The sequence below is a fragment of the Cyprinodon tularosa genome, unplaced genomic scaffold (genome assembly GCF_016077235.1).
Source record: "Cyprinodon tularosa strain WSP-4 unplaced genomic scaffold, ASM1607723v1 ctg410, whole genome shotgun sequence".
Classification (NCBI taxonomy): Eukaryota; Metazoa; Chordata; class Actinopteri; order Cyprinodontiformes; family Cyprinodontidae; genus Cyprinodon; species Cyprinodon tularosa.
Window position 1 is genome coordinate 309,835 of NW_024039131.1, and position 24,155 is coordinate 333,989.

The 24,155-nt window shown below is 42.8% G+C and overlaps 2 protein-coding genes across 3 annotated transcripts in view; one reads left to right on the forward strand and one right to left on the reverse strand.

Moving 5' to 3' along the window:
- Positions 1 to 869: 869 nt before the first annotated feature.
- LOC119792150 (glycoprotein hormone beta-5-like) lies at positions 870 to 6,446 on the reverse strand. Of its 2 annotated transcripts, XM_038298643.1 has the most exons (4): positions 6,298 to 6,446; positions 6,154 to 6,226; positions 3,905 to 4,100; positions 870 to 2,511 (listed from the first exon to the last, which is right to left on the reverse strand). In XM_038298643.1, exons 2-4 carry the CDS (start codon positions 6,180 to 6,182, stop codon positions 2,320 to 2,322), a joined length of 417 nt encoding a protein of 138 aa, XP_038154571.1. In that variant the 5' UTR covers positions 6,183 to 6,226; positions 6,298 to 6,446; the 3' UTR covers positions 870 to 2,319. The 2 variants fall into 2 exon arrangements, with proteins under 2 accessions (XP_038154571.1, XP_038154570.1); XM_038298642.1 differs by having other exon boundaries at positions 6,154 to 6,357.
- Positions 6,447 to 17,357: 10,911 nt separating this feature from the next.
- Positions 17,358 to 24,155, forward strand: part of LOC119792143 — a 149,364-nt gene continuing 142,566 nt past the window's right edge. The window contains exon 1 of the mRNA XM_038298627.1: positions 17,358 to 17,478. The gene's annotated coding sequence lies outside the window, so the exon portion shown is untranslated. The remainder of the gene's footprint in view (positions 17,479 to 24,155) is intronic.

Genomic DNA, 24,155 nt, shown 5'->3' on the forward strand with positions numbered 1-24,155 from the left:
CAATTGACCCATAACTGTGCTGCGTGCTCACGTTCTCGCCAAGTCCATACTTTCCCATGTTCTTGCCAAGACCGGACTTGACATGAACGTGAGTCCGTACTTGCGTGTTGCGTGAAACGGCCCAGTACTTCGATTTGTCCCTGGTCTTGGTGGCTCTGAGCTTTTAGCTACCAGGCCTGGTCTAACTCCTGGATGTTCAACATCCTGAAGCCCGAACTCTAACTCTGACCCCCTCTCCTCCAAGGCTTCAAAAACACTACAACTGTTTCACATCCCATTATCACTAAAAGGGGCAGAGGGATAACTGAACATCTGACACGGAAATACAGAGAGGGCAGCCAAAGTAGTGCTAGGCTAGTGCCCAGTTCAAAAAGGGAGACAAGTAGAGGACGTGTTTCTCAGGGCTTCTGTACAGTTAAAGTGCTTTAGAGATTTCACGGATTGAGTGGAACCACAGAACGTAGGTCTAGAAAAACCAAAACAAGAAGTGATGCAATACTATCGCCAATTAGACAACAGGGATATTATTGAGACTTTAATTGACTGTGCTGCTTCCTGCACAGGTGAATATTTTCAACGTGGACGAGCTTCCGCTGACTGATGGACGCCTGCAGCAAAGACAGGTGCTGAAATTCAAGAAGGACGCAACCCTTTAGCTTAACGAATCCTTTGGGCTTTGGTTTCTATTCTATGTTCATTTGGAGGTTTTATTTTAGTCTAAGTAATTCTTCTAGTCGCCAGGAGTTTGTAATGAAACTGCAGTGTTTTTACCTTCAAGCTTTTTCTCCCAGAGATCATAGGGAACAAATATTTTAAATCAAACTTTTCAATGTTTATTCATAAAATGACTACAGAAGACGATGACAGGTTTAACAGAATTTAATTTTATTCAGACCAGAGGAATGGCTAAGGGCTCTGACGCTTCAGAAAAGGTCCTAGATAACATTTAAAAGAAGCTTTTTATAGATCTGCAGAATCACATCCTGCTGCCTCATCAAACCATTACACCATTTAAAACATTTTTCAAAATGATGATTGCTGGCTTCAGCCTTATTGACACCACCAGAGCTCTTTCTGTTAGGAATTATAATGTCTGATGTGAATTAGCCTCCATACTTTTTAGTAATAAACCATGAGTAGGAAAACTATGTAAAACATCTACTATACCAAACAGGAATGTAATATCAGGGTCTAACTCCTTCTGATAAGGTCCAGTTTTTACAGAAACCTTCAAACATCGGACCAAACATCCTCAGGCACCAGGCTGGATCAGATCATGTCTGTAATGGGGACACTCTTCTGGATTTAATGTCCAAAAAAAAACCTCCCTCCATGTTCATGACCAGGATATCAGAACAGAAGTATAAAAACGAAAAGCGAAGATCTGCTGTAACATCATGGAATCTATATTAAACAAGATAAATGTTGCTGTTCTGTCTTCACGTTTACTTTACTTCTGTTCTAATCCTAATTAATAATTAGTTACTGCTTTTAGACATTTATGAGTATTAGCATCATTGTTAGCATTTAGGTATATTAAGTAATCAATCTCAGTTCTCCCCATTAGTTAGAACTGAAGAACCTCTTGGATGAGAGGAGAAACGTCTCCTAGAAAACCTCACCTACATAGACTGAACCTTTCAGGCTGATTTTGACCTGGAGGACTGATGGAGGTTACAGAAGCTATTAGTCAGCTTTATATGTTTTCGATATATAAAAACTATTTTCTGAGAATGTGTTTATTTAAGAGCAACTATGCACATGAACAAACATGTAGAAAAAAGTAGACAATATTATATTATTTTCCATGTGAATCCCAGATTGTACTTTAACGTTAGAGATTGAAGTACTTGAAATCAGTCCTATCTGTCTTTATCCATGCTGGCTCAGATCCTGACCTTTGAAAAAGGAGGCAGGGAAACCAGGATACAGAGATTTTTGCACCCAAGGCGGAAATACGTCACCAATCTGACGACGAATGAAACAGCTTTAATTGGCATTAAAGATTAAATATTTTTCTTGCACATCTGAAAAATATATATGTACATTTCATGTCTTTATCAAGGTCATTGAGTGGGTGGGGCGGCACTCTAGTGCCCTCTATTGGCCAACCACCACTGTTTGCATAGAAGGAGTCTGAACCTAACCTGAGCTTCATGTTCATGTCAATTTGACGTTTTTATCTTAAGGACATTCAGATAAACCCGTAATATAAAACAGCTGTGAGGTCCGACCCTGATATTAAATGGTGAGCTCACAATTTGCCTAAATATACATTTTATCAACAACAAAAAAAAGAAAGACTGTCTGGATGAGTCTTCAGACAGAGGTTATGCATTCAGTGGTACTGGTCAGACAGACGCCACAGGAGCATTTCAGGGCCACAGGGTAGGTGTAGGTCGGGTCCATGTTGTTCCTGCAGTTGGGTAGTTTCACCGTGACCAGACGGCTCAGGTTGTAGGTACAAACTCGCTGGTAGGACTCTATGAAAGGAGGCTCCAGGACGGGCTTCTGGAAGACGACAGAGGATGAAGTTAATTAAGAACAAGAATTTACTGAAATCTAAAGCAGTTCTGAAAACAACCACCCCCCAAACAAGCTTTACAGCAGCTGGCTACCATGGAGACTCTGGATCTAGTGGAGCTTTTATAACATAGAAAGTATTTATAGATCAGAGCTTCTATGTTTCTTTTCTATGCCTGCTTCTGTCTCCTTGAATCCCAGGTGGCCTCAACAGATGGCAGCTCACAATGAGGCTGGTTCTGCTTGAGGTTTCTCCCTGTTCAAAGGGAGTTTTTCCTCTCCACTGTCGCTACAATCAGAGTCAATCTCTCCTGCCTCTACCTGCTCATCCAGGAGGATAGATTCCTGTAGAGTCAGTTACTGGATTCAACCAGCTGCATTTCCTTGGACAGAAACTTTGAATCTTTAATCCGACTGGGACATCTGGTTGATATGGATCTATATAGAGATCCAACATTACATATGTTGTCAATTAATGGTGCTGAAATAAAAGTTAAAGTGATAAAATTAGAGCTGATCCAGTGTTTCACGGCCAGGATGAAAACCACACTGCTGCTCCTGAATCCGAGATTCGACTATCCGAAGGACCCTATTTTCCAGAACCCCTGAATAGACCTTACCAAGAAGGCTTAACAGTGTGATTCCTCTGTAGTCGGAACCCCATCTGCGGCCCCCTTTTTAAATAGGGGGGGGCAACACTCCAGTCTACTAATCCAGGGGAAATGCCCCCGATGTCCACTCAAAGTTGCACAGGAGGGTGCATGGGAGTTTGCCAACCAGTCTACATGTGTTTTAAAGATCTGGAGAAGGTATTTAAATGTGTTCCTTAGGGTGAAATGTGGGGGGTACACTGGGAGTATGGAGTACCGGGCCTTTAATAAGGGCTGTTAGGTCTTTGTATGACTGGTGTCAGAGCCTGGTCCGCATTGCCAGCAGTAGGTCGGACTTGTTCCTGTGAGGTTTGGACTCTGCCAAGTTTGCCCTTTACCACCAATTCTGTTCAGAACTTCTAAGGACAGAATTTCTAGGCACAGCCAAGGTGTTGAGGGGATGTGTTTTGGTGGCCTTTGCATGATGTCTCTGTTATTACAGTAGAAGATGATGTGCTTCTATTGGCAGTCGAGTGTGAATCGGCCGGGATGAGGATAACTAGATTCTTCTTGAGAAGTATTTCTACATGCAGGGTTTCTATTCATCCGTGTGTGTTTCTGTCTGGATGTTAGTTCTGTTTCCTCCGTGTCCTTCACTTTCCTCAGCTCTACGCAGCAGGCTAACTCTCTTCATCAGTACAGTCTGCTTTATCTCACTCTGCTAAGATCCCACCAACATGCAACTTGTACTTGTATTACCCTGAAGAAGGAGTCTGGTTTGTGCTTCTCACCTCCCAGGTCTCACAGCGCCCCCAGCAGGCATCAGTAGTGATGTGCAGCCCACCACAGCCAGGTTTCTTGGCCAGGAAGGTGAATTCTCGAACTGCACATCCAACGAACTGCCGCAGGTTGACAGCCGACACATGGTGTAAGGGGGGAGGTGGTAGAGAGGTCATCAGCATCCAGCCCAGCACCAGGGTAGCAATCCTAGGGGGGGAGAAGATTCTTCAAATGTGGTAGTACTGTATTTAAACCTGAGTAGGTGACAGAGCAGCTCTGACACTGAGCCCAGGTTCTGGTCAGTCCGACTGGTTCAGCGTTAAACTACTGTTGGCTAATATCAAAGCTTCAGTCACGACACACAGTTGATTCATTTCATCATTTTAAAATTAGAATTATTTAAAAGTAAATAAAAGGTTCTGACAGCCGAACTGCTCAGGCTGACCGTGACCTGGATGACTGCGGATCCTCACAGACATGACATCCAATGTGTGCCTATGAATTTATGACACCAGTGAAAAACGAACAAATTGAAATGAGAGTTAAAGTGGAGGCAAGCTATTAGCCAATGCTAAGGCCATCATCAAACGTTTCTATCTAAACATTATTAGTTACCATTAGTCCTTTTTTAAATGATTTTATCTTTTTATCAGTCATTCAATGCTGTTTATATAACTGTCTTTGTTATGGTTCTCCCCTTTTGGGACTCTGAGTTTTTAGTTTTCAGTTATTCTGTTTTGTTGATCTTTGGTTATGTTATGTTTTCTAGTTGTTTGTTTTCCCTCTGAGGTTGCCTTGTCGCGGATGAGAAAGTTACACCTGAATATTCCTGTTAATAAGTTGGTTTCCTACTTTTATAATGTCCTGAATCTGACTAATGTTAAACAAACTCCAGGTTGCTGCTAATCACAAGATTATTTAATTCAGGTGGGTTTAAGTACAGACATATCCAAAAGCTCAGGGCAGCAGCTCCAAAGTCTAAGTTTGTTATGTTTGATGACAAAGATCAGGACTGATGAAGGTCCTTTCTTTTCAGGGTCTCCGCAGTAAGCTCTGACACTCAGGCCCCGTCCACACGAAGACGAACCCTGGCCTAAACGTACAAGTTTTTCACCAAACCAGCCTCTCATCCACACGAAGCCGGCGTTTCGGGGGTCTGTAAAGGATCTTTTTTTTATTCAGCCTTCAGAGTGGGAAGATTTCGAAACGCCGTTTTCGCGTTTCCATCTTTACGCTCTAACCGCATATTTTTTTTTACACGCATGCGTCATAGCGTCGCCTCCAAACACGCATGCGCGACACATCACAACAACAATGGCGCTGTTGCTGCTAATGCTACTCACCCTGCTGTCGGGCTTACAACAGAATCTTCTTCTTCTGGAATATCTCCAGGAAGAACAGAGCAATATAGATGACATAGTTCAGCACCTGAATTTGACTTAACCACGAAAATGGACCCGCAGGGCAACCATGTATAAATATTAGTGCCATGCCCAACATTTCGTCGCTTATTTTTGCTTTGGCACCACAGCGCCACTTACAGGCCTGGCATACATTTTGCAGCGTTTTCATGCATTCGTGTGGACGCTCACATTTATTTTACGTCTCCGTCTTTACGGCAAACGTTTTGGAAAATATCAGCGTTTCGTGTTCGTTTTGACTTCGTGTGGACGGGGCCTCAGACCTGCCTCCGTCTTTACACCATATTTACTTTACGATCTTTCTAATCTAGATCCAGAATTCTAGATTGGAGGTGGAGGTGTCATAGTTTGGGGATGCTTTTGTTCTTCAGACCCAACTTTTAAACGTTTTAATCAGTGAAGCAAAGATGGCCGTTTACCTGTCCCTCTGAGACAGACGGCAGGAGGGAGCTCACCTTGATGCCGTGGCTCTGTGGAAGGTTAAAGTCACAATAAGGCTGGACTTTCACTTCCACAGAGACACACAGAACATGGAGGATTGTATTCAGCTTCGGGGTTTTAACAACATTTGATGTACTGAGTCAGATGAAGGACCACTACAATTTAAAGATTTTTAGCGGACACTTGTTTTACATTAATTATTGATTCTATTAGTTGAATAGTGTAAATATAGTGTTGTTAAAAGTCAGTTAATTACGGTCTCATTAGGGAATGAGGGAGGTGGGGTGTTCATTTCTTTAACTGTAAATTAATCCTTTTTTCTAACAGATCAGAGAAATGAGGCCTGCATGTGGGAGAAGGTTTTAGTAATAAAATCCAGCAGAGCTGAATCGACTCACCGCTGGTTCTTTGTCCTTCTCGGCATCATCTCCTCTCTGACCAGCAGCTTCTCTCTGGGATCTAAACTCTCAGCTGAGTGAAGAAGGTTTTAGTTTCCAACGAGCCTCCTGCCTCCCCCCCCTGCTCCCCAGTTACCTTCCTACCTGTGATGTTTTGGATGATGGAGCTCAGACCTGAGCTGCTGCTGATGGATCTAACAGAACAATCCAGCTCTTTTTATCTTCTCCTCTCAGGCCAATCAATGGCTAAAGTTCTGCTCACTCTCTGAACCCCCAGAGGCCTTTCTGCATGTCATTGCCCATCTGCTTTACTCACCAGATTCTTCCCACTCCATTACCTTAATTAGGCAGAGAAACTGCTCTTTTGTTAATATCCACCCACCTGGAAGAGCAGGAACAACATGACGGCTCCTCCTTCTTAAAGCTCAGTTAGCTGGCTCCACAAACACACTTACTCTTGTCGCCACAGGCCAGCTGCACTCATTTCACACTGCTCCCCCCCCCCCCCCCCCCCCCCCGTGTTTTCTGACTGTGACAGTTAGATGGCCGTTTCTTTAGAAACTGAAGAATGAGGCATCAGTCTTCATGGGTCATTGTGACCGAACAGGGTGAATTAAATAGAGACCATCAGAGACTGCGGCCATTTGGATGCTTCAGAGGAAAATCAGGGTCTTATGGGGACCAGCAGGCCCCATAAATGGAACTTTAAAACTAAAGTTTAGACATAAGTCAATTAGAGATAATGAAAGACTATTTAAAGATGTTCTCCATCTGCTCCTTGTGAAGGACACTTTAGTCTCCCTCCACACTACAGACATGAAGTGATGATGAAAAACAAGTTCTTGCAGACACCATGGCTGTGTTTCAAAATGTGTTCCTGTTTGGACTAAAACTAGTCAATCCACATCAGCCTCAGAAGAAAAGCAGCAAGTCAGACGCTGGAAGCCTTTTTTACCAAAATCCACGCAATGACGATGATTCCAGAATCAACACAGTTCAACTGAATGAACTGAATCCACTTTGATTCCATCTATGAGCTCTACATCTATGAGCTCCAGTGCCAACAACAACAAGCCTGATAGCATAGACACTACCTGGAAGATGACCTCTGCAGAATGACAGCCAGCATACCAGAGGTCAATGTCCATCCATCCATCCATCCATCCATCCATCCATCCATCCATCCGTCCATCCATCCATCCATCCATCCATCCATCCATCCATCCATCCATCCAGCCAGCCAGCCAGCCAGCCAGCCAGCCAGCCAGCCAGCCAGCCAGCCAGCCAGCGACAGGTTCCAGGACAGAAGCAGACATAGAAAAAGAAGCATAGATACAAAAGGAAACTGTCAACCAGCTCCACAGGCGGCCCCGTCCAGGAAACACACAGCCAGGCAGACCAGCTCTGAGCCAGCTCCCATGTCAGAGGATGAAGAGAGCACATCCAGTTAGTCACAGTCAAAGAAACAGGACTACACTGAAAAACAGGCCAAGCTCCAACATCTAGAAACAAAGGTATTGATGGCAGCAGCACAGCTGATATTTCTTTCCTGGATGGAGTCACAGCCAAACAGGAACAGACCAGATCAAGCTACTGTGAGAAAAAGCAGAGAGAGCACAATGATAGAAATTCAACTAACAGATTCTGCAGAGTGGGAGAATAGAGATGGAATGAAGTAGAATGATGAAAAAGGGGTCCCTATGTCCTCCAGCGGTCTAAGCCTATAGCAACATAACTATAGAGATAGCTCAGGATAACCTGAGCCACTCTAACTATAAGCTTTATCAAAAAGGAAAGTTTAAGCCTAGCCTTAAAAGTAGATAGGGTGTCTACTTTTGTTTGTGTTTTTATCTTACAATTGCTTAGATAAATCCTTAAGAAAGAAATAATCCAGTCTACAACATTGTGCTTTTCCAAAAACACCAAAGCAAGAAGGCAGCTGCTCATATTAAACCCCAGCTTCCCTGATTGCCAGGCGAGTGGAGCTTAAATGGAGCTGTTGTGAGATGGAGAAGCTGGTGGTAAACCGTCCAATCAGGCTTCAGCAAAATGTCTCCTGGGAGGAGACAGGAGAGGCCAACCAATCCCAGACATGTGACAGAACAGCGGGGCAACAAATAAAGATACAACTGCACGGCTTCATTGGAATCCAAGATGGTTTCTGGCCATTAGACATAGACTTAGACTCAACTGTATTGCTTCCTTGGGATTAGTCCTTCAAGAAAACTCTGGTTCCAGTAGCTTATATAGAGTTGAAAGAGCTAAAGCAAGATGCCATTAAAGATAAAAATGCATTCAGACAATATAAAAAGACTGTATATAGTACCTGCGATGGACTGGTGACCTGTCCAGGGTGGTACCCGCCTCTCGTAGACAGCTGGAGATAGGCACCAGCACCCACTTTTTAGAGTGCACCAACAAAGCCTTGTTTTAGCTTAGAAAACATGCAAATTTAACTGGAAGAACAGGTCCACCCCTCAGTAATGGGGAGTCGTTAAGGTCTTAGTTAATCTGCAATACCAGATACTGGTCTATGCCCCTGAAGAGGTAGTCGTTCGGGTCATGGATGGCCTGCCATCAATGCCATCAATAACAGGTGAGATATCTTGGTCCCCTGCATGGTGAAGAGGATTATGATTGCAAGAAGGAATCAACTCTATCACTGCATTGTAGGATTTTGAAAGCTGAAATCTGAGTCCACTTCTGCTGTTTAAGGTTGGTTTTTCTTTCTTATAGGTTTGAGTTTTGAGAATAACTCAGAATGTATGAAAATTCCACTGGTAAAATTTTTACCAATATAGACAGGTTAGACATCATTGGAAAGCTTAGATTCTTAGATTTTATACTCCATTTGTCCATAAGGGTCCGCAGATTCTAACTAATCCAGCATATTCAGAATAAAAATATTCCATGATGAGAAAATCGCCCATAATCCGATTGTTGACATCAGAAAGGTTAGCTGGTCATAGCGTATTCTCAGCATCTTGCCAATATTTACTTCTGAATAATTATCCTCGGTTGTTGTTATGTTCTTTACATCGTGTTCTTATCTACAAGACACAAGTGTCTGCATATTTTTATGACACGATTTGAGCCAGATATAGTCCCCGAAATCTCACTTCCGGTCCACTTCTGGTCACTTCCTGTCAGCCAGTGACACGCAATATTCCGTGTCATAATTCTCTGCTGTTATTGATTAAGACTCGTGGGCTGTTGGGCTTTGTAGCCAATGAAATAAGGTTTCGAACGAGCCCAAATGGGCCTGGTTTATTTAAAGGGGTACCATATTACAGGCTTGTGTTAGAGAGAAACACAGACACCAGCGGGTGGAGACATTGCGCGCCGCTCCAAGTTCAAAACCCCACAGCTCTGGAACTGTTGTAGCTAGAGGTCTGAAATTTTCTGCCTTTGTGATTGACATAATGTAGAGCAAATATAATACAATTAGACCTGCCTATTCTCAAGAATGTATTTATTACTGCTGTTCAAAAAATATCTATCATTTCAAAGAATAAAAAAAATACTTTGAGTCATGTTTGAACTGATGCAGCTTGGTCTTGGTAATTTATGTAGTCAGAAACTACGGTGTGTTAGCTTTCTAATAATATATTGCACATGTAATTTGGGCTTACAGTTCCCTAAGTTATTTGCTTTTCTAATTGGCTCTGCAAAATAGACCAGAATTTCCCAAAATGAGGTGGATTTTAACATAGATGGTTTCCTTCACACCCTTCTCAAACCACCTGTCTTCTTTGTCTAAAATCTGAACATTCTGGTCCTCTAAATAATGTCCTCTGTCCATAAAGTGTAGATGTACCGCAGTATCTTGTCCAGAGGAGGGCGCTCTTCTGTGTTGGGCCGTGCGTCTGTGGAGAGGTTGTTTGGTTTCTCCAACATAAAGATCAGAGCATTCCTCACTGCATTGAACTGCAGGCACCGCTTCGCTCAGATTTGGTCTGGGGGTTTGGTCTTTAGGAGGAACTAGTCTCTGTTTAAGGGGCTGTTTGGTTTGAAATCTTCTGGGATTTTGTGTTTGGAGAAAATCCTCTTGGGTTTTTCAGAGACTCCAGCAACATATGGGATGGAGATGTTGTTGCCTTTATTCTTCTGACTGTTATGTTCTGCTGCGTATCTTTTCCTTGCTGATTTGACAATCGCCCAGTTTGGGTATCCACAGGCCTGGAGAGCATCTTTGATGTGTTTCTGTTCTTTGTGCTTATGTTTTAGTAGGGACATGCTCTGCCCGCTGTTGGAAGTTTCTGATAACTGAAAGTCTGTGTTCCAGTGGGTGGTGTGAGTCAGAAAGAAGATATTGGTCTGTGTGAGTGGATTTCCTATAGACTTTAATGTTGAGGTTTCCATATCCTTCCATGCTCACCAAACAGTCCAGGAAAGGTATATTGTTGTTTTTAACTTTTTTGGAATGACTATGACCTGAATGACTGAGAATCTTTACCAGCATTCTGGAATATATATAAAATATCTGCACAGTAGAGAGCTAAGGGATGATCACACAGTAGTTGACTTGGATTATTGCACTTTTACTGCAGAGATGTACTGACCTTATAAATAAGCAAAAATTAAACAGGCTGCACGGTATTTGGCATGAGTTATTGCACAGTGAGAGGGAAGAGTATTGTACATGAGTGACAATAGGTAATGTTTAGCATCAGATGTCCAAAGAGGGGGGTGCTGACCCTTGTCCCTCTTCCTATCCGCTCCTCTTTCCCCCCAGTGAGGGAAGGAGGTCCAACTTTTTTCTCATAACAAAGGGAGTGGTGACCTAGTTGTTAGGGCGTTGCACCTGGGTCCCAGAGGTTCAGAGTTGAAGTCCCATACACTACCACAGACTGCCACTCTGGGTACCTGAGGAAAGACCCTTAACTCCACACTGTTTCCTGGGCGCCAAACAATGGCAGCCCACTGCTCCCCAAGGGGATGGGTTAAATACAGAGAGTGAATTTCTCCAGTGTGAGATCAATAAAGTTCAATTATTATTATAATGGAGATAGAAGACCAGTTGATGAAGTGAAGACAGAGATCTTAGATATGAAGCTTCATAAGGAACTTGTGGGCGATTCTCCAAAGACAAGAGGAGGTGGAGCAGCCAGCAAACACCAAGGAGGCTGGGAGGGAGCACTTCCTGTCAACTGATAGGAGGTGCAGCAGGCTGACTGCAGCTTGATCAGGAGTTTATCTTCCTCTCACAGATTAATTCTCCAATTTCTGCTAAAGTTCATCTTTACAGTGAATCCTTCTAATTACCTACAGACGTGGTTTGATGGATCTCTAGTTTTGGTTAGCTTATTTTATTTGAAATGTGAACATTACTGAATTAAAATGGAAAGCTGCACCTTTTATTGTAGTGTGATGCTAAGCTGTCCTCTAGTGTTCACTGGTGAGACAGCAGTTTTAAATGATCAAAGATTTCATTAACTGAGCCCAGATGAATGAATGAATGAACAAATAAATGAATGAATGAATGAATGAATGAATGAAAGAATGAATGAATGAATGAAAAGGGATTTATTTCACAACATTTCAGAAAATTTTGACAAACACTAATAAATGAATAAATCAACCAAATACACATAAACAGAGAATACTGTAGGTAACATCAACGAAACCAAACACCAATTTCAAAACTAACTAAATTCAACTGAACATAAATAGAAACTAAACCCTCCACCAAATAAACCTGTCGGTATAAACAGCCATAGAAATGACATCCATTCATGGAAATTGTCTAAAATTGTCAGCAGCACAAAGGCAGTTCAGGTTAGATACAGTGTAGATTTAGGGCAGGAGAAAATTGCCAGAATGGGTTCTCCCGTCTCTGGTGTTGAAGTCACTGAGGTGGTTAAAAAGCTCCTCGTGGCAAAGCCCCAGGGGTGGATGAGATTTGCCCTGAGTACCTTAAGGCTCTGGATGTTGTGGGGCTGTGTTGGTCAACGCGGCTCTGCAACATTGCGTGGACATCAGGGGCAGTTCCCCTGGATTGGCAGACTGGGGTGGTGGTCCTTCTATTTAAAAAAAAGGATGGGAGGGTGTGTTCCAACTACAGAGGAATCACACTCTTAAGCCTCCCTGGTAAGGTCTGTTCCAGGGTTCAGGAAAGAAGGGTCCATCGGATAGTCGAATCTCGGATTCAGAAGGAGCAGAGTGGTTTTCGTCCTGGCAGTGGAACACTGGATAAGCTTTTAACCCGCAGCAGGATCCTGGAGGGTGCATTGGAGTTTGCCCAACCAGTCTACATGTGTTTTCTGGATCTGGAGAAGGCATTCGACCGTGTCCCTTGTGGGGCCCTGTGGGGGGTACTCTGGGAGTATGTAGTACAAGGCCTATAATAAAGGCTGTTAGGTCTCTTTATGTGGATCTATTGGCTTCATCAGGGTGTGATCTACAGCTCTCACTCGAGCAGTTTGCAGCCGAGTGTGAAGCGGCCGGGATGACGATCAGTGCCTCCAAGTCCGAGACCATGGTCTTGAGCCGGAAAAGGATAGAGTGCCTTCTCCAGGTTGGGGAGGATGTACTGCCCCTAGTGGAGGAGTTTAAGTATCTTGGGGTCTTGTTCATGAATGAGGGCAAAATGGAGCGGGAGATCGATATACAAAGTGGTGCGACATCTGCTGTGAAGCGTGCGCAGTACCGGTCTGTTGTAGTGAAGAGAGACCTGAGCCAAAAAGTAAAGCTATCGATTTACCGGTCGATCTACGTTCCTACTCTCATCCATGGTCATGAGCTTTGGGTCATGCCCGAAAGAACGAGATCCCGGGTACAAGCGGCTGAAATTAGTTTTCTCCGTAGTGTGTCTGGCTTTCCCTTAGAGATAGGGTGAGGAGCTCAGTAATCCGGGGAGGACTCAGAGTAGAGCTGCTGCTTCTCCCCCTCGAGAGGAGCCAGTTGAGGTGGCTCGGGCATCTGATTAGGATGTGTCCTCCCCCTCTGCTTCACCTCATTAGATCAACCAAGAGAACTCTAGCTCATCTGCAACTGAGAAGAATAGACCCAGACTCAGACTCCCTCTGCTGGTCGTTGTTTCAGACCAGTCAAAGAGGAATCCTGACTACAAAAAAGACATTAGCAACAAGATTAAGCTAATCAATAAGCAGAACGCCCGTCTCTGAAGAAACAACCATCATAGTACAGTAGGTAGCAGAATGACTGCGTTAGCATCACTATAGAGCAGAGGTTCCCAAACCCTTCCAGGAAAGCTATGACTCACAGAGCCTGGTTCTGGTTCTGCTGGAGGTTCATCCTGTGCAAATGGAGTTTTTCCTCTCTACTGTCTCTACAAGGATGCTTAGTGTGAGGGATTGCTGAAGAGTCATTGAGTCGATGCAATCAATTGGTTTTCCTGAGATAGAAAACTTTGAACCAATTTGACTGGATGATCTGGTTGACCTGGATCTATAAAGTGCCTGAGATGATATAAATTGGAGCTATAGAAATAAATTGAACAGAATTTAAACTTAGAGTTGACTCCTGACCCAGATAATTGGTTTACTTTATCAATGTATCTACAAAATCAATTAATCAGTAGTGTAATAATATTACAAACAGCACTGATAACCAAAGTAGTTGGTTTGCTCCATTTCTAAGTGATGTTTTAGATCTTTAAACACGTTGGCATAAATATTATTGTTAAGATGAATTTCTATGGTGGTTGTGAGGGCCCCCTCCTGGTTGATCAGGACCCCAAATGGGGTCATGATCTTTATTTTGGGAATCATTGCTAAAGAGCTTGGGACAAAGTCAATAATAATTCCCACCATCTGCTGTAACGGCTAACGAGCTAAAGGTATCTGACCTTCAGGTCATTGCATAATCTTCTGAGGATTCATATTCTGTGAGAAGCTCAGCTGCTGAACTCATTTAAAGTCCCGTCCACTGCAGCCTCTGTTGCGAAATAAAACACAACAGCAGCACAATGACAGAGGAGGCATCATTAGGATTCATAAGGAGAGAAAACTGATTAATGTTACCTAGAAGGTTCATATTTTCCCAGCACCTCTGCCAGCTCATCCTCACGCTATCCATCTAATAAAACAAAAATCACTGTACTATTCCCACACCTGTAAGAATGTATAAACGTCCAATCCAAAAATAAGCATCTCCGTTGTTTTTAACATACCATGTCCATCCAGATGATAACCCCTCCCAGCTAATATTCTCCAATGGGCATTATGGGCACCGGCCCATGGGCCCATGTGGTCCTATCCATATATGGAATCCAGTAACCAATAAGAGCTGATGTTGCTGATACTTAAAAAGTAGTAATGATAACAAATCTGACTTCCTCTGATACTTTAAGCAATAAGATATGTTGTCACTAATGAAAACTCAATGATGTTGTGCAATTTTACCCGGAGATTAATAATATTTTAAACTAGAAATGGAAGTTATAGTAAATTAATAGATTATTCAAATTGAGTGTAAAACCAATTAATGGTTATTAGCTGAATGATTCTAACTGTAATCTGCAAAGGTAAGGCAGGTTTCCTAGACACGGGAAGGGGGTAAACCAGGATTGGTGAACATGCTTATCTAGAGGCTGAGAAGGTTAAAGACTTAAAAAAGAAGAAATGGAAGAATGTAGTATGAAAAGCTGAAGAGGATGAAGAAGGTGAGAAGAGTGGTGAGAACAGCAGAGAGGATCATGGGGGCTCCTCTTCCCTCTATTAAAGACATTTCATCCCAGCGCTGCGTGTCCTGAGCTCGTAACATTATCAAAGAACCCTCACCGTCCCACCATGGACTGTTCTCCCTGCTGCCCTCTGGAAAGAGGCTTCACAGCATTCAATGCAGGACCAGCAGGTTCTGCAACAGCTTCTTCCCCACCGCCATCAAAAAAGGGGTTAAAAAGAAAGAAAAAAAGAGCGCTTATGTTTACTTCCGTAAAAATTCAAAAAAATATCCACTGGACTTGGTTTCCAAGATTTGAAGACGTTTCGCCACCTCTCCAGGAAGCTTTCTCAATTCAAATGTCTGGATCCGCAGTGAGATTGAGTCTTATATAGACAAAGCCTTGTATCGGTTGGAAACATGCAAATGGTAACCGATTAATGGGTCATTGGTTCCATCCATATGGACAAGGCTTTGTCTATATAAGACTCAAACTCACTGCGGATCCAGACATTTGAATTGAGAATGCTTCCTGAAGAGGTGGCGAAACGTCTTCAAATCTTGGAAACCAAGTCCAGTGGATATTTTTTGAATTTTTACGGAATGACTATGACCTGGATGACTTAGAACCTTCATCAGCGCTTATATTTACATTTTATCACTGCTGCACTTTAAAAATGGAAATGTCTTGAGAGCTGTACTGAACCAAATTTATTTTTGTATACACTCTATGTGTACAAAATGTCAATAAAATCAGTGTAAGTCTAAAAAAAAAAGTCCAAGTCTCAATGACTCAGAGATGGAGGGAAGGACATGGAGAACACGGAGGACATGGATGTCATTGAGGATATAGAGGACCCATAAAACTATTTTCACAAGGATATAATTGATCACTGCGTTTACAACGGGGCCGTTAGGTGATCTGGGTCAGCATCATTTCAGTGTTAGAGATGTGGATCAGTCATTATAATCAGATTGTGGGAGGGAATGCATTAATATAAATAGATCGTAACATAACGACTATGTTTTTTTTTTCCTGTATAAATACATTAAAGTGTAAAGGTAACAAACAGTTGTTTCATTGATAATAGTTCCAATCTCCACTGGTTAAACTGATGGTGGGTATTAGTATGCACGTTTTTAGGTGTAGATTAAATTAGTGAATAAAAAGGGGTGTGTGCGTTGACGCGTGCAGCTGGATTGGAGAGGAAAGGGCAGATTAGACTTCCTTAACCGCACACATCAAATGTCGCTTGGGTCTGGTCGTGAACCAGTTTTGTTGGTATGCTTCTGCACCGTCGGTGTGGAATTTCTAGGGACACACGGCAGTTTCCCGCCAAAGTGAAGGGGGAGCATATTCCAGAACTTGCAAGAACTTCAGTGGATGGTCACGAGAACTTTGTTTTGGCAGAGACCTTGGCATCTTTATATAATTTGTCTGAGGCATTGTACAAGTGGTTGTACTTCCGAACCTCCTCGATTAACCTTTCGTAGTAAGTGTCCATTGTTCCTCAGTTTTAAAAATGGCGCACCGCGGCACCGAATCATGAAGAATGACCACAAAGACAGCCGGAAAGGCATACCAAGGACCAATCACAGCTGCTTTTTGTCTGCACACTTCTGCGACCCTCCGCAGCGTTTTCAGGGTGTTTTTTGAAGTGTTCAATGATGGTCGCAGTACCTCTGCTCCAGGGGTGTGGTCGCCAACAGAGCCAGATTTGACGGTTGCATGGGTCAGAAGCATAAATTGGCCTAAAGACGCTCTATGGCAGGCCGTTTTGACAGTTATTAGAAGCGCTGTCCTCTCTATTGTTCCATTTGTTGACCTTAAAAATAAGATTCTTCCTAGTCAAAACTACATCCCTTCTAGTCAGAAATGTGCATATAGATATCCTAAAATACATTTTTGCTGGCAAAAATTTTATTTCAGGCTGCCAAAAATATAATTGTACTGGTAAGAACCAACTTTCAAATACCTAGGCCCTTTTGACATGTATTAGCTTGACTGAATATATATTTATGATGTCTAAATGCATTTCCACGTCTCTTCCACGCCTGTTGCATAGAACATTTTCTCCCAAGGCCTCTAATAAACTTTGATAAATCATCAAATGGCTCCAGCTGTAAAGCAGCATTGAGACATCAACACTACATCAGGGCAAGTTTTTCCTCTTACTGTTACTGCGTGCATGCTGGGCTGCAGAGTCAACAGTAGCTTCTCTGACTGGATTCATGAGCTTTGATCTAAATAATAAACTGAACTTGTCTGCATTGTGGAATGATGAGGATCAAAGATAGTGTTTGACTGAATGGTTGTGATTTAAGGACTAAATGGTGAAACTGAGCTGCTCTGAGTAAACAGGAAGGACACAGAGACTCTCCAGGTGGAGCAGAGCTCAGGCTTTAGATGCCAAGCTTCACTTTTTGTGCGCTCTGGACAGGAGGATTGCTGGACTGGAAGAGGTGTTGTGAGCTGAAGCCTGACTCCTTCTAAATTTAGCGCCCTGGCGAGTCCTCTGCTATGGCTGTGGTGTCTCCAGTGACGGCCCGTCCCATCCAGGACCCAGCATGCCACTGATCTGGCAGACTGTGCTTTAGGTTTCATCTGCAGCCACTACAGCAGCAACCAGCCAGAACCAGAGATCCACTTTGGACTTCCTCTCTTTCTGGGCTTCCATCTGTAAAAGCCTGTTTCTCTGTGTGAGTACTTCTTTCTGACCGTCTGTCCTTTCAGGGCAAACAATCAGAGCTTCCTGTCCTGTTTCTCAGTGACCTTTTAGAGCCTGCAGGGCAGCTGTCAGGTTTGTGTCTTATCCAAATGTCCTTTGGTCTTCCGGAAGGAGGCCTGGACCGTTTGGACCGAGGTGGCGTGAAAACTTCCTCATGTTCCTGCTGCTATTCTTAACCACAGCTCTATCTGACTGGAGGAGAGCACTTAGTCCCACTTCATGTTACAGAGCCTCTAGATGATGATGATGATGGTGATCCTCTGTCTTATGACTTCTGACAGTCAAGCTCGGTTCTGATATCTACTGAAAGTTTTAACACCCAGAAATCAATCACAGGGATTTAAGGATAAAGTGTAGAAATATTCTTGGTTCATGGTGGAAACATCTGGAATGGATTAACATTCAGCCATTCTAAGTCTGTAGATCCACATCTGTCTCTGCCTCTCCAACAGCATAATGCTGCCATCACCATGCTTCATTGTGGCAAGGGAAACATTTCCTGAGCTCCTTTGTTGCATTAAAGGGAGGTGTTTTGGATCCAAAGCTTAAAAAAAGAAAGAGGAAATGAAGGATCCTGGACTGTCGTAGTAACCCATAAGGAGACCGTAGAGATTGGTCTTTGTCTGGGCAGTTGGTCACAGCGTGTCCTCATGTGCAGGATAGCACTTCAATCTAGATTTATTGGGCTTTGATTGATTATTTGATTTATAAATGTTCATCTGATACCAACCCAGCAGACCCATCAGCTCTGGAGGGATTGCATTTCCTGCACAGCGACTAACTCTTTGGTTCCAGGACTTCTGGCCTTGATTCCCTGATGGATCCTTTATTTCCTCTCATAGAAAATCTGTTGATGAACTCAACAGTTAGTCTGTGGGGATTGAACTGGGTACTTGCAACTTTCTCAGAGCACTGCTCTAACCACTAGGCTATCACTCCCCTAAATCTGAGTATCAAATGTGTTTCAGTATATTTATACTGATGTTAAGAATAACAAGGAAAATCACTGGGATAAAACTCAGAAAGAAGAAATCAGTCCCGCAGAAAGCTTCATTTTACGCTTTAAATCACTCCAGCAAACATTTTCAGTTTTGGTTCAGTAGAGAAGCAGCTGAATCTTTTCCAGTCTGAACCAAACCAATGATGATGTCTCCAGTAAGGATGAACTGATTAAACTGGTCCGTGTTCTGTGGGCCCATTTAATGCTGAGTCATGTCAGGTGTTTTTCTGTGGCTGATTCCCAGGCTGCGTGTTTGGATCACTGGGTTTCTACGCCCTCCTTCATCTTTCTGCTGGACCTGCACATTAACCCTCTCATAGATGACTGTTGGTGAATTGCTGCACATTAACCCTCTCATAGATGACTGTCGATGAAGTGCTGCACATTAACCCTCTCATAGATGACTGTTGGTGAATTGCTGCTTATTAACCCTCTCATAGATGACTGTTGATGAATTGCTGCACATTAACCCTATCATAGATGACTGTTGATGAATTGCTGCACATTAACCCTCTCATAGATGACTGTTGATGAAGTGCTGCACATTAACCCTCTCATAGATGACTGTTGGTGAATTGCTGCTTATTAACCCTCTCATAGATGACTGTTGATGAATTGCTGCACATTAACCCTATCATAGATGACTGTTGATGAATTGCTGCATATTAACCCTCTCATAGATGACTGTTGATGAATTGCTGCACATTAACCCTCTTATAGATGACTGTAGATGAAGTGCTGCACATTAACCCTCTCATAGATGACTATTAATGAATTGCTGCTTATTAACCCTCTCATAGATGACTGTTGATGAATTGCTGCACATTAACCCTCTCATAGATGACTATTAATGAATTGCTGCTTATTAACCCTCTCATAGATGACTGTTGATGAATTGCTGCACATTAACCCTCTTATAGATGACTGTTGATGAAATGCTGCACATTAAAACTCTCATAGATGACTGTTGGTGAATTGCTACTTATTAACCCTCTCATAGATGACTGCTGATGAAGTGCTGCACATTAACCCTCTCATAGATGACTGTTGATGAATTGCTGCACATTAACCCTCTCATAGATGACTGTTGATGAATTGCTGCACATTAACCCTCTCATAGATGACTGTTGATGAAGTGCTGCACATTAACCCTCTCATAGATGACTGTTGGTGAATTGGTGCTTATTAACCCTCTCATAGATGACTGTTGATGAATTGCTGCACATTAACCCTCTCATAGATGACTGTTGATGAAGTGCTGTTCATTAACCCTCTCATAGATGACTGTTGGTGAATTGCTGCTTATTAACCCTCTCATAGATGACTGTTGATGAATTGCTGCACATTAACCCTATCATAGATGACTGTTGATGAATTGCTGCATATTAACCCTCTCATAGATGACTGCTGATGAAGTGCTGCACATTAACCCTCTTATAGATGACTATTAATGAATTGCTGCTTATTAACCCTCTCATAGATGACTGTTGATGAATTGCTGCATATTAACCCTCTCATAGATGACTGTTAATGAATTGCTGCTTATTAACCCTCTCATAGATGACTGTTAATGAATTGCTGCATATTAACCCTCTCATAGATGACTGTTAATGAATTGCTGCTTATTAACCCTCTCATAGATGACTGTTGATGAATTGCTGCATATTAACCCTCTCATAGATGACTGCTGATGAAGTGCTGCACATTAACCCTCTCATAGATGACTATTAATGAATTGCTGCTTATTAACCCTCTCATAGATGACTGTTGATGAATTGCTGCTTATTAACCCTCTTATAGATGACTGTTGATGAATTGCTGCACATTAACCCTCTCATAGATGACTGTTGATGAAGTGCTGCACATTAACCCTCTCATAGATGACTGTTGGTGAATTGCTGCTTATTAACCCTCTCATAGATGACTGTTGATGAATTGCTGCACATTAACCCTATCATAGATGACTGTTGATGAATTGCTGCATATTAACCCTCTCATAGATGACTGCTGATGAAGTGCTGCACATTAACCCTCTTATAGATGACTGTAGATGAAGTGCTGCACATTAACCCTCTCATAGATGACTATTAATGAATTGCTGCTTATTAACCCTCTTATAGATGACTGTTGATGAATTGCTGCATATTAACCCTCTCATAGATGACTGCTGATGAAGTGCTGCACATTAACCCTCTCATAGATGACTGTAGATGAAGTGCTGCACATTAACCCTCTCATAGATGACTATTAATGAATTGCTGCTTATTAACCCTCTCATAGATGACTGTTGATGAATTGCTGCACATTAACCCTCTTATAGATGACTGTTGATGAAGTGCTGCACATTAACCCTCTCATAGATGACTGTTGATGAATTGCTGCTTATTAACCCTCTCATAGATGACTGTTGATGAAGTGCTGCACATTAACCCTGTCATAGATGGCTGCTGATGAAGTGCTGCACATTAACCCTCTCATAGATAACTGCTGATGAAGTGCTGCACATTAACCCTCTCATAGATGACTGTTAATGAAGTGCTGCACAGTAACCCTGTCATAGATGACTGCTGATGAAGTGCTGCACATTAATCCTGTCATAGATGACTGCTGATGAAGTGCTGCACATTAACCCTTTCATAGATGACTGTTAATGAAGTGCTGCACATTAACCCTCTCATAGATGACTGTTGATGAAGTGCTGCACATTAACCCTGTCATAGATGACTGTTGATGAAGTGCTGCACATTAACCCTGTCATAGATGACTGTTGATGAAGTGCTGCACATTAACCCTCTCATAGATGACTGTTAATGAAGTGCTGCACATTAACCCTCTCATAGATGACTGTTGATGAAGTGCTGCACATTAACCCTGTCATAGAGGACTGCTGATGAAGTGCTGCATATTAATCCTGTCATAGATGACTGCTGATGAAGTGCTGCACATTAACCCTGTCATAGATGACTGCTGATGAAGTGCTGCACATTAACCCTCTCATAGATGACTGTTAATGAAGTGCTGCACATTAACCCTCTCATAGATGACTGCTGATGAAGTGCTGCACATTAACCCTCTCATAGATAACTGCTGATGAAGTGCTGCACATTAACCCTGTCATAGATGGCTGCTGATGAAGTGCTGCACATTAACCCTCTCATAGATAACTGCTGATGAAGTGCTGCACATTAACCCTCTCATAGATGACTGTTAATGAAGTGCTGCACATTAACCCTCTCATAGATGACTGTTGATGAATTGCTGCTTATTAACCCTCTCATAGATGACTGCTGATGAAGTGCTGCACATTAACCCTCTCATAGATAACTGCTGATGAAGTGCTGCACATTAACCCTGTCATAGATGGCTGCTGATGAAGTGCTGCACATTAACCCTCTCATAGATAACTGCTGATGAAGTGCTGCACATTAACCCTCTCATAGATGACTGTTAATGAAGTGCTGCACAGTAACCCTGTCATAGATGACTGCTGATGAAGTGCTGCACATTAACCCTCTCATAGATGACTGTTAATGAAGTGCTGCACATTAACCCTCTCATAGATGACTGTTGATGAAGTGCTGCACATTAACCCTGTCATAGATGACTGTTGATGAAGTGCTGCACATTAACCCTGTCATAGATGACTGTTGATGAAGTGCTGCACATTAACCCTCTCATAGATGACTGTTAATGAAGTGCTGCACATTAACCCTCTCATAGATGACTGTTGATGAAGTGCTGCACATTAACCCTGTCATAGATGACTGCTGATGAAGTGCTGCACATTAACCCTCTCATAGATGACTGTTAATGAAGTGCTGCACATTAACCCTCTCATAGATGACTGTTGATGAAGTGCTGCACATTAACCCTGTCATAGAGGACTGTTGATGAAGTGCTGCACATTAATCCTGTCATAGATGGCTGCTGATGAAGTGCTGCACATTAACCCTCTCATAGATGACTGTTAATGAAGTGCTGCACATTAACCCTCTCATAGATGACTGTTGATGAAGTGCTGCACATTAACCCTGTCATAGAGGACTGTTGATGAAGTGCTGCACATTAATCCTGTCATAGATGGTTGCTGATGAAGTGCTGCACATTAACCCTGTCATAGATGGCTGCTGATGAAGTGCTGCACATTAACCCTGTCATAGAGGACTGTTGATGAAGTGCTGCACATTAACCCTCTCATAGATGACTGTTGATGAAGTGCTGCACATTAACCCTCTCATAGATGACTGTTGATGAAGTGCTGCACATTAACCCTGTCATAGATGGCTGCTGATGAAGTGCTGCACATTAACCCTGTCATAGAGGACTGTTGATGAAGTGCTGCACATTAACCCTCTCATAGATGACTGTTGATGAAGTGCTGCACATTAACCCTCTCATAGATGATTGTTAATAATGTGCTGCACATTAACCCTCTCATAGATGACTGTTGATGAAGTGCTGCACATTAACCCTCTCATGCTCTTTTGATGTTTAGCTGTTAGTGCCGCAGTGTCTGAAGCCGCTCTCCCTTTTAAAGTCAGCCTTCCACTCAGCCACATACCGTGACTTCAGGCCTGCATATCCAGTTTTCCTGCTTGTTAAGCTAATGAACAGGGTGTGATTATATCTCGTAAGCAGAATCAGCTGTGAATTATATTTTTTCAACTCTTAAATTAGACGCTCCTTTGGTCGCCTTTGGTCAGCCACACAGACTAACAGCAGTAAAACCATCATCTAAAGCTTGGTTTGCCTGGAAAGCACTCTGAAAAGTGCTTTATAAACACGTTAACCTTGACCTGTTGACCTTGTCAAGTGGTTCTATTGTCTTTTTCTCTCAGGTGTGTCAGTGAAAGCACAGAGAGACAGGTTGAGCCGCACGGCCTGCAGGTTTGATCAAAGAGCAGCTGATAGGGCGTTTCCTCACCAATGCAGGGTGAGGCTCTGCACTGATTGGAACACCTCCATGTTAAAGGTTAATGGTTTCAGGGAGGGTTGTTTACCAGCTGACTGAGAAACAGGCAGGAAAAAAGACTTCAACTCCAAACACATGTCATCTCAAGGCATTTTCCAGTTCACCAGATCATCCATTCAGATTGATTCAAAGTTTTCTATCTAAGGAAAACCAGCTGATTGCATCGACTCATTGACTCTTCAGCAATCCCTCACACTAAGCAAGCTTGTAGCGACAATGGAGAGGAAAAACTGCCTTTTATTATCTGCTGAGGCCGATCGGGGTTCAATGAGACAGAAGCAATGAGACAGAAGCAAATATAGAAAAAGAAGCATAGATACAAAAGGCAACTGTCAACCAGCTCCAGAGGCGGCCCCATCCAGGAAACACACAGCCGGGCAGACGAGCTCCGAGCCGGCTGCCATGTCAGAGAGCCCAGTTTAAGGACTTGAGAGATGATATATTGAATAATTTTTATCACTGCAATGAACCATTTCAGCCCAGTGTTACCAGATCTCAGGTTGAACCTGGTTGTAAACCAGAGGATACACTCTGGATGTTTACTCTGGATGTTTACAGAAGCAGGAATCCCCTCCCCCCCGTTGGTTTTCCAGTGCAGTGTGTTTCTAAACTCCCTGAATGTGTCTGACAGGGACCAGTCTGTGGCTGGCAGTCCTGGGATGGCTGACATGTTGAG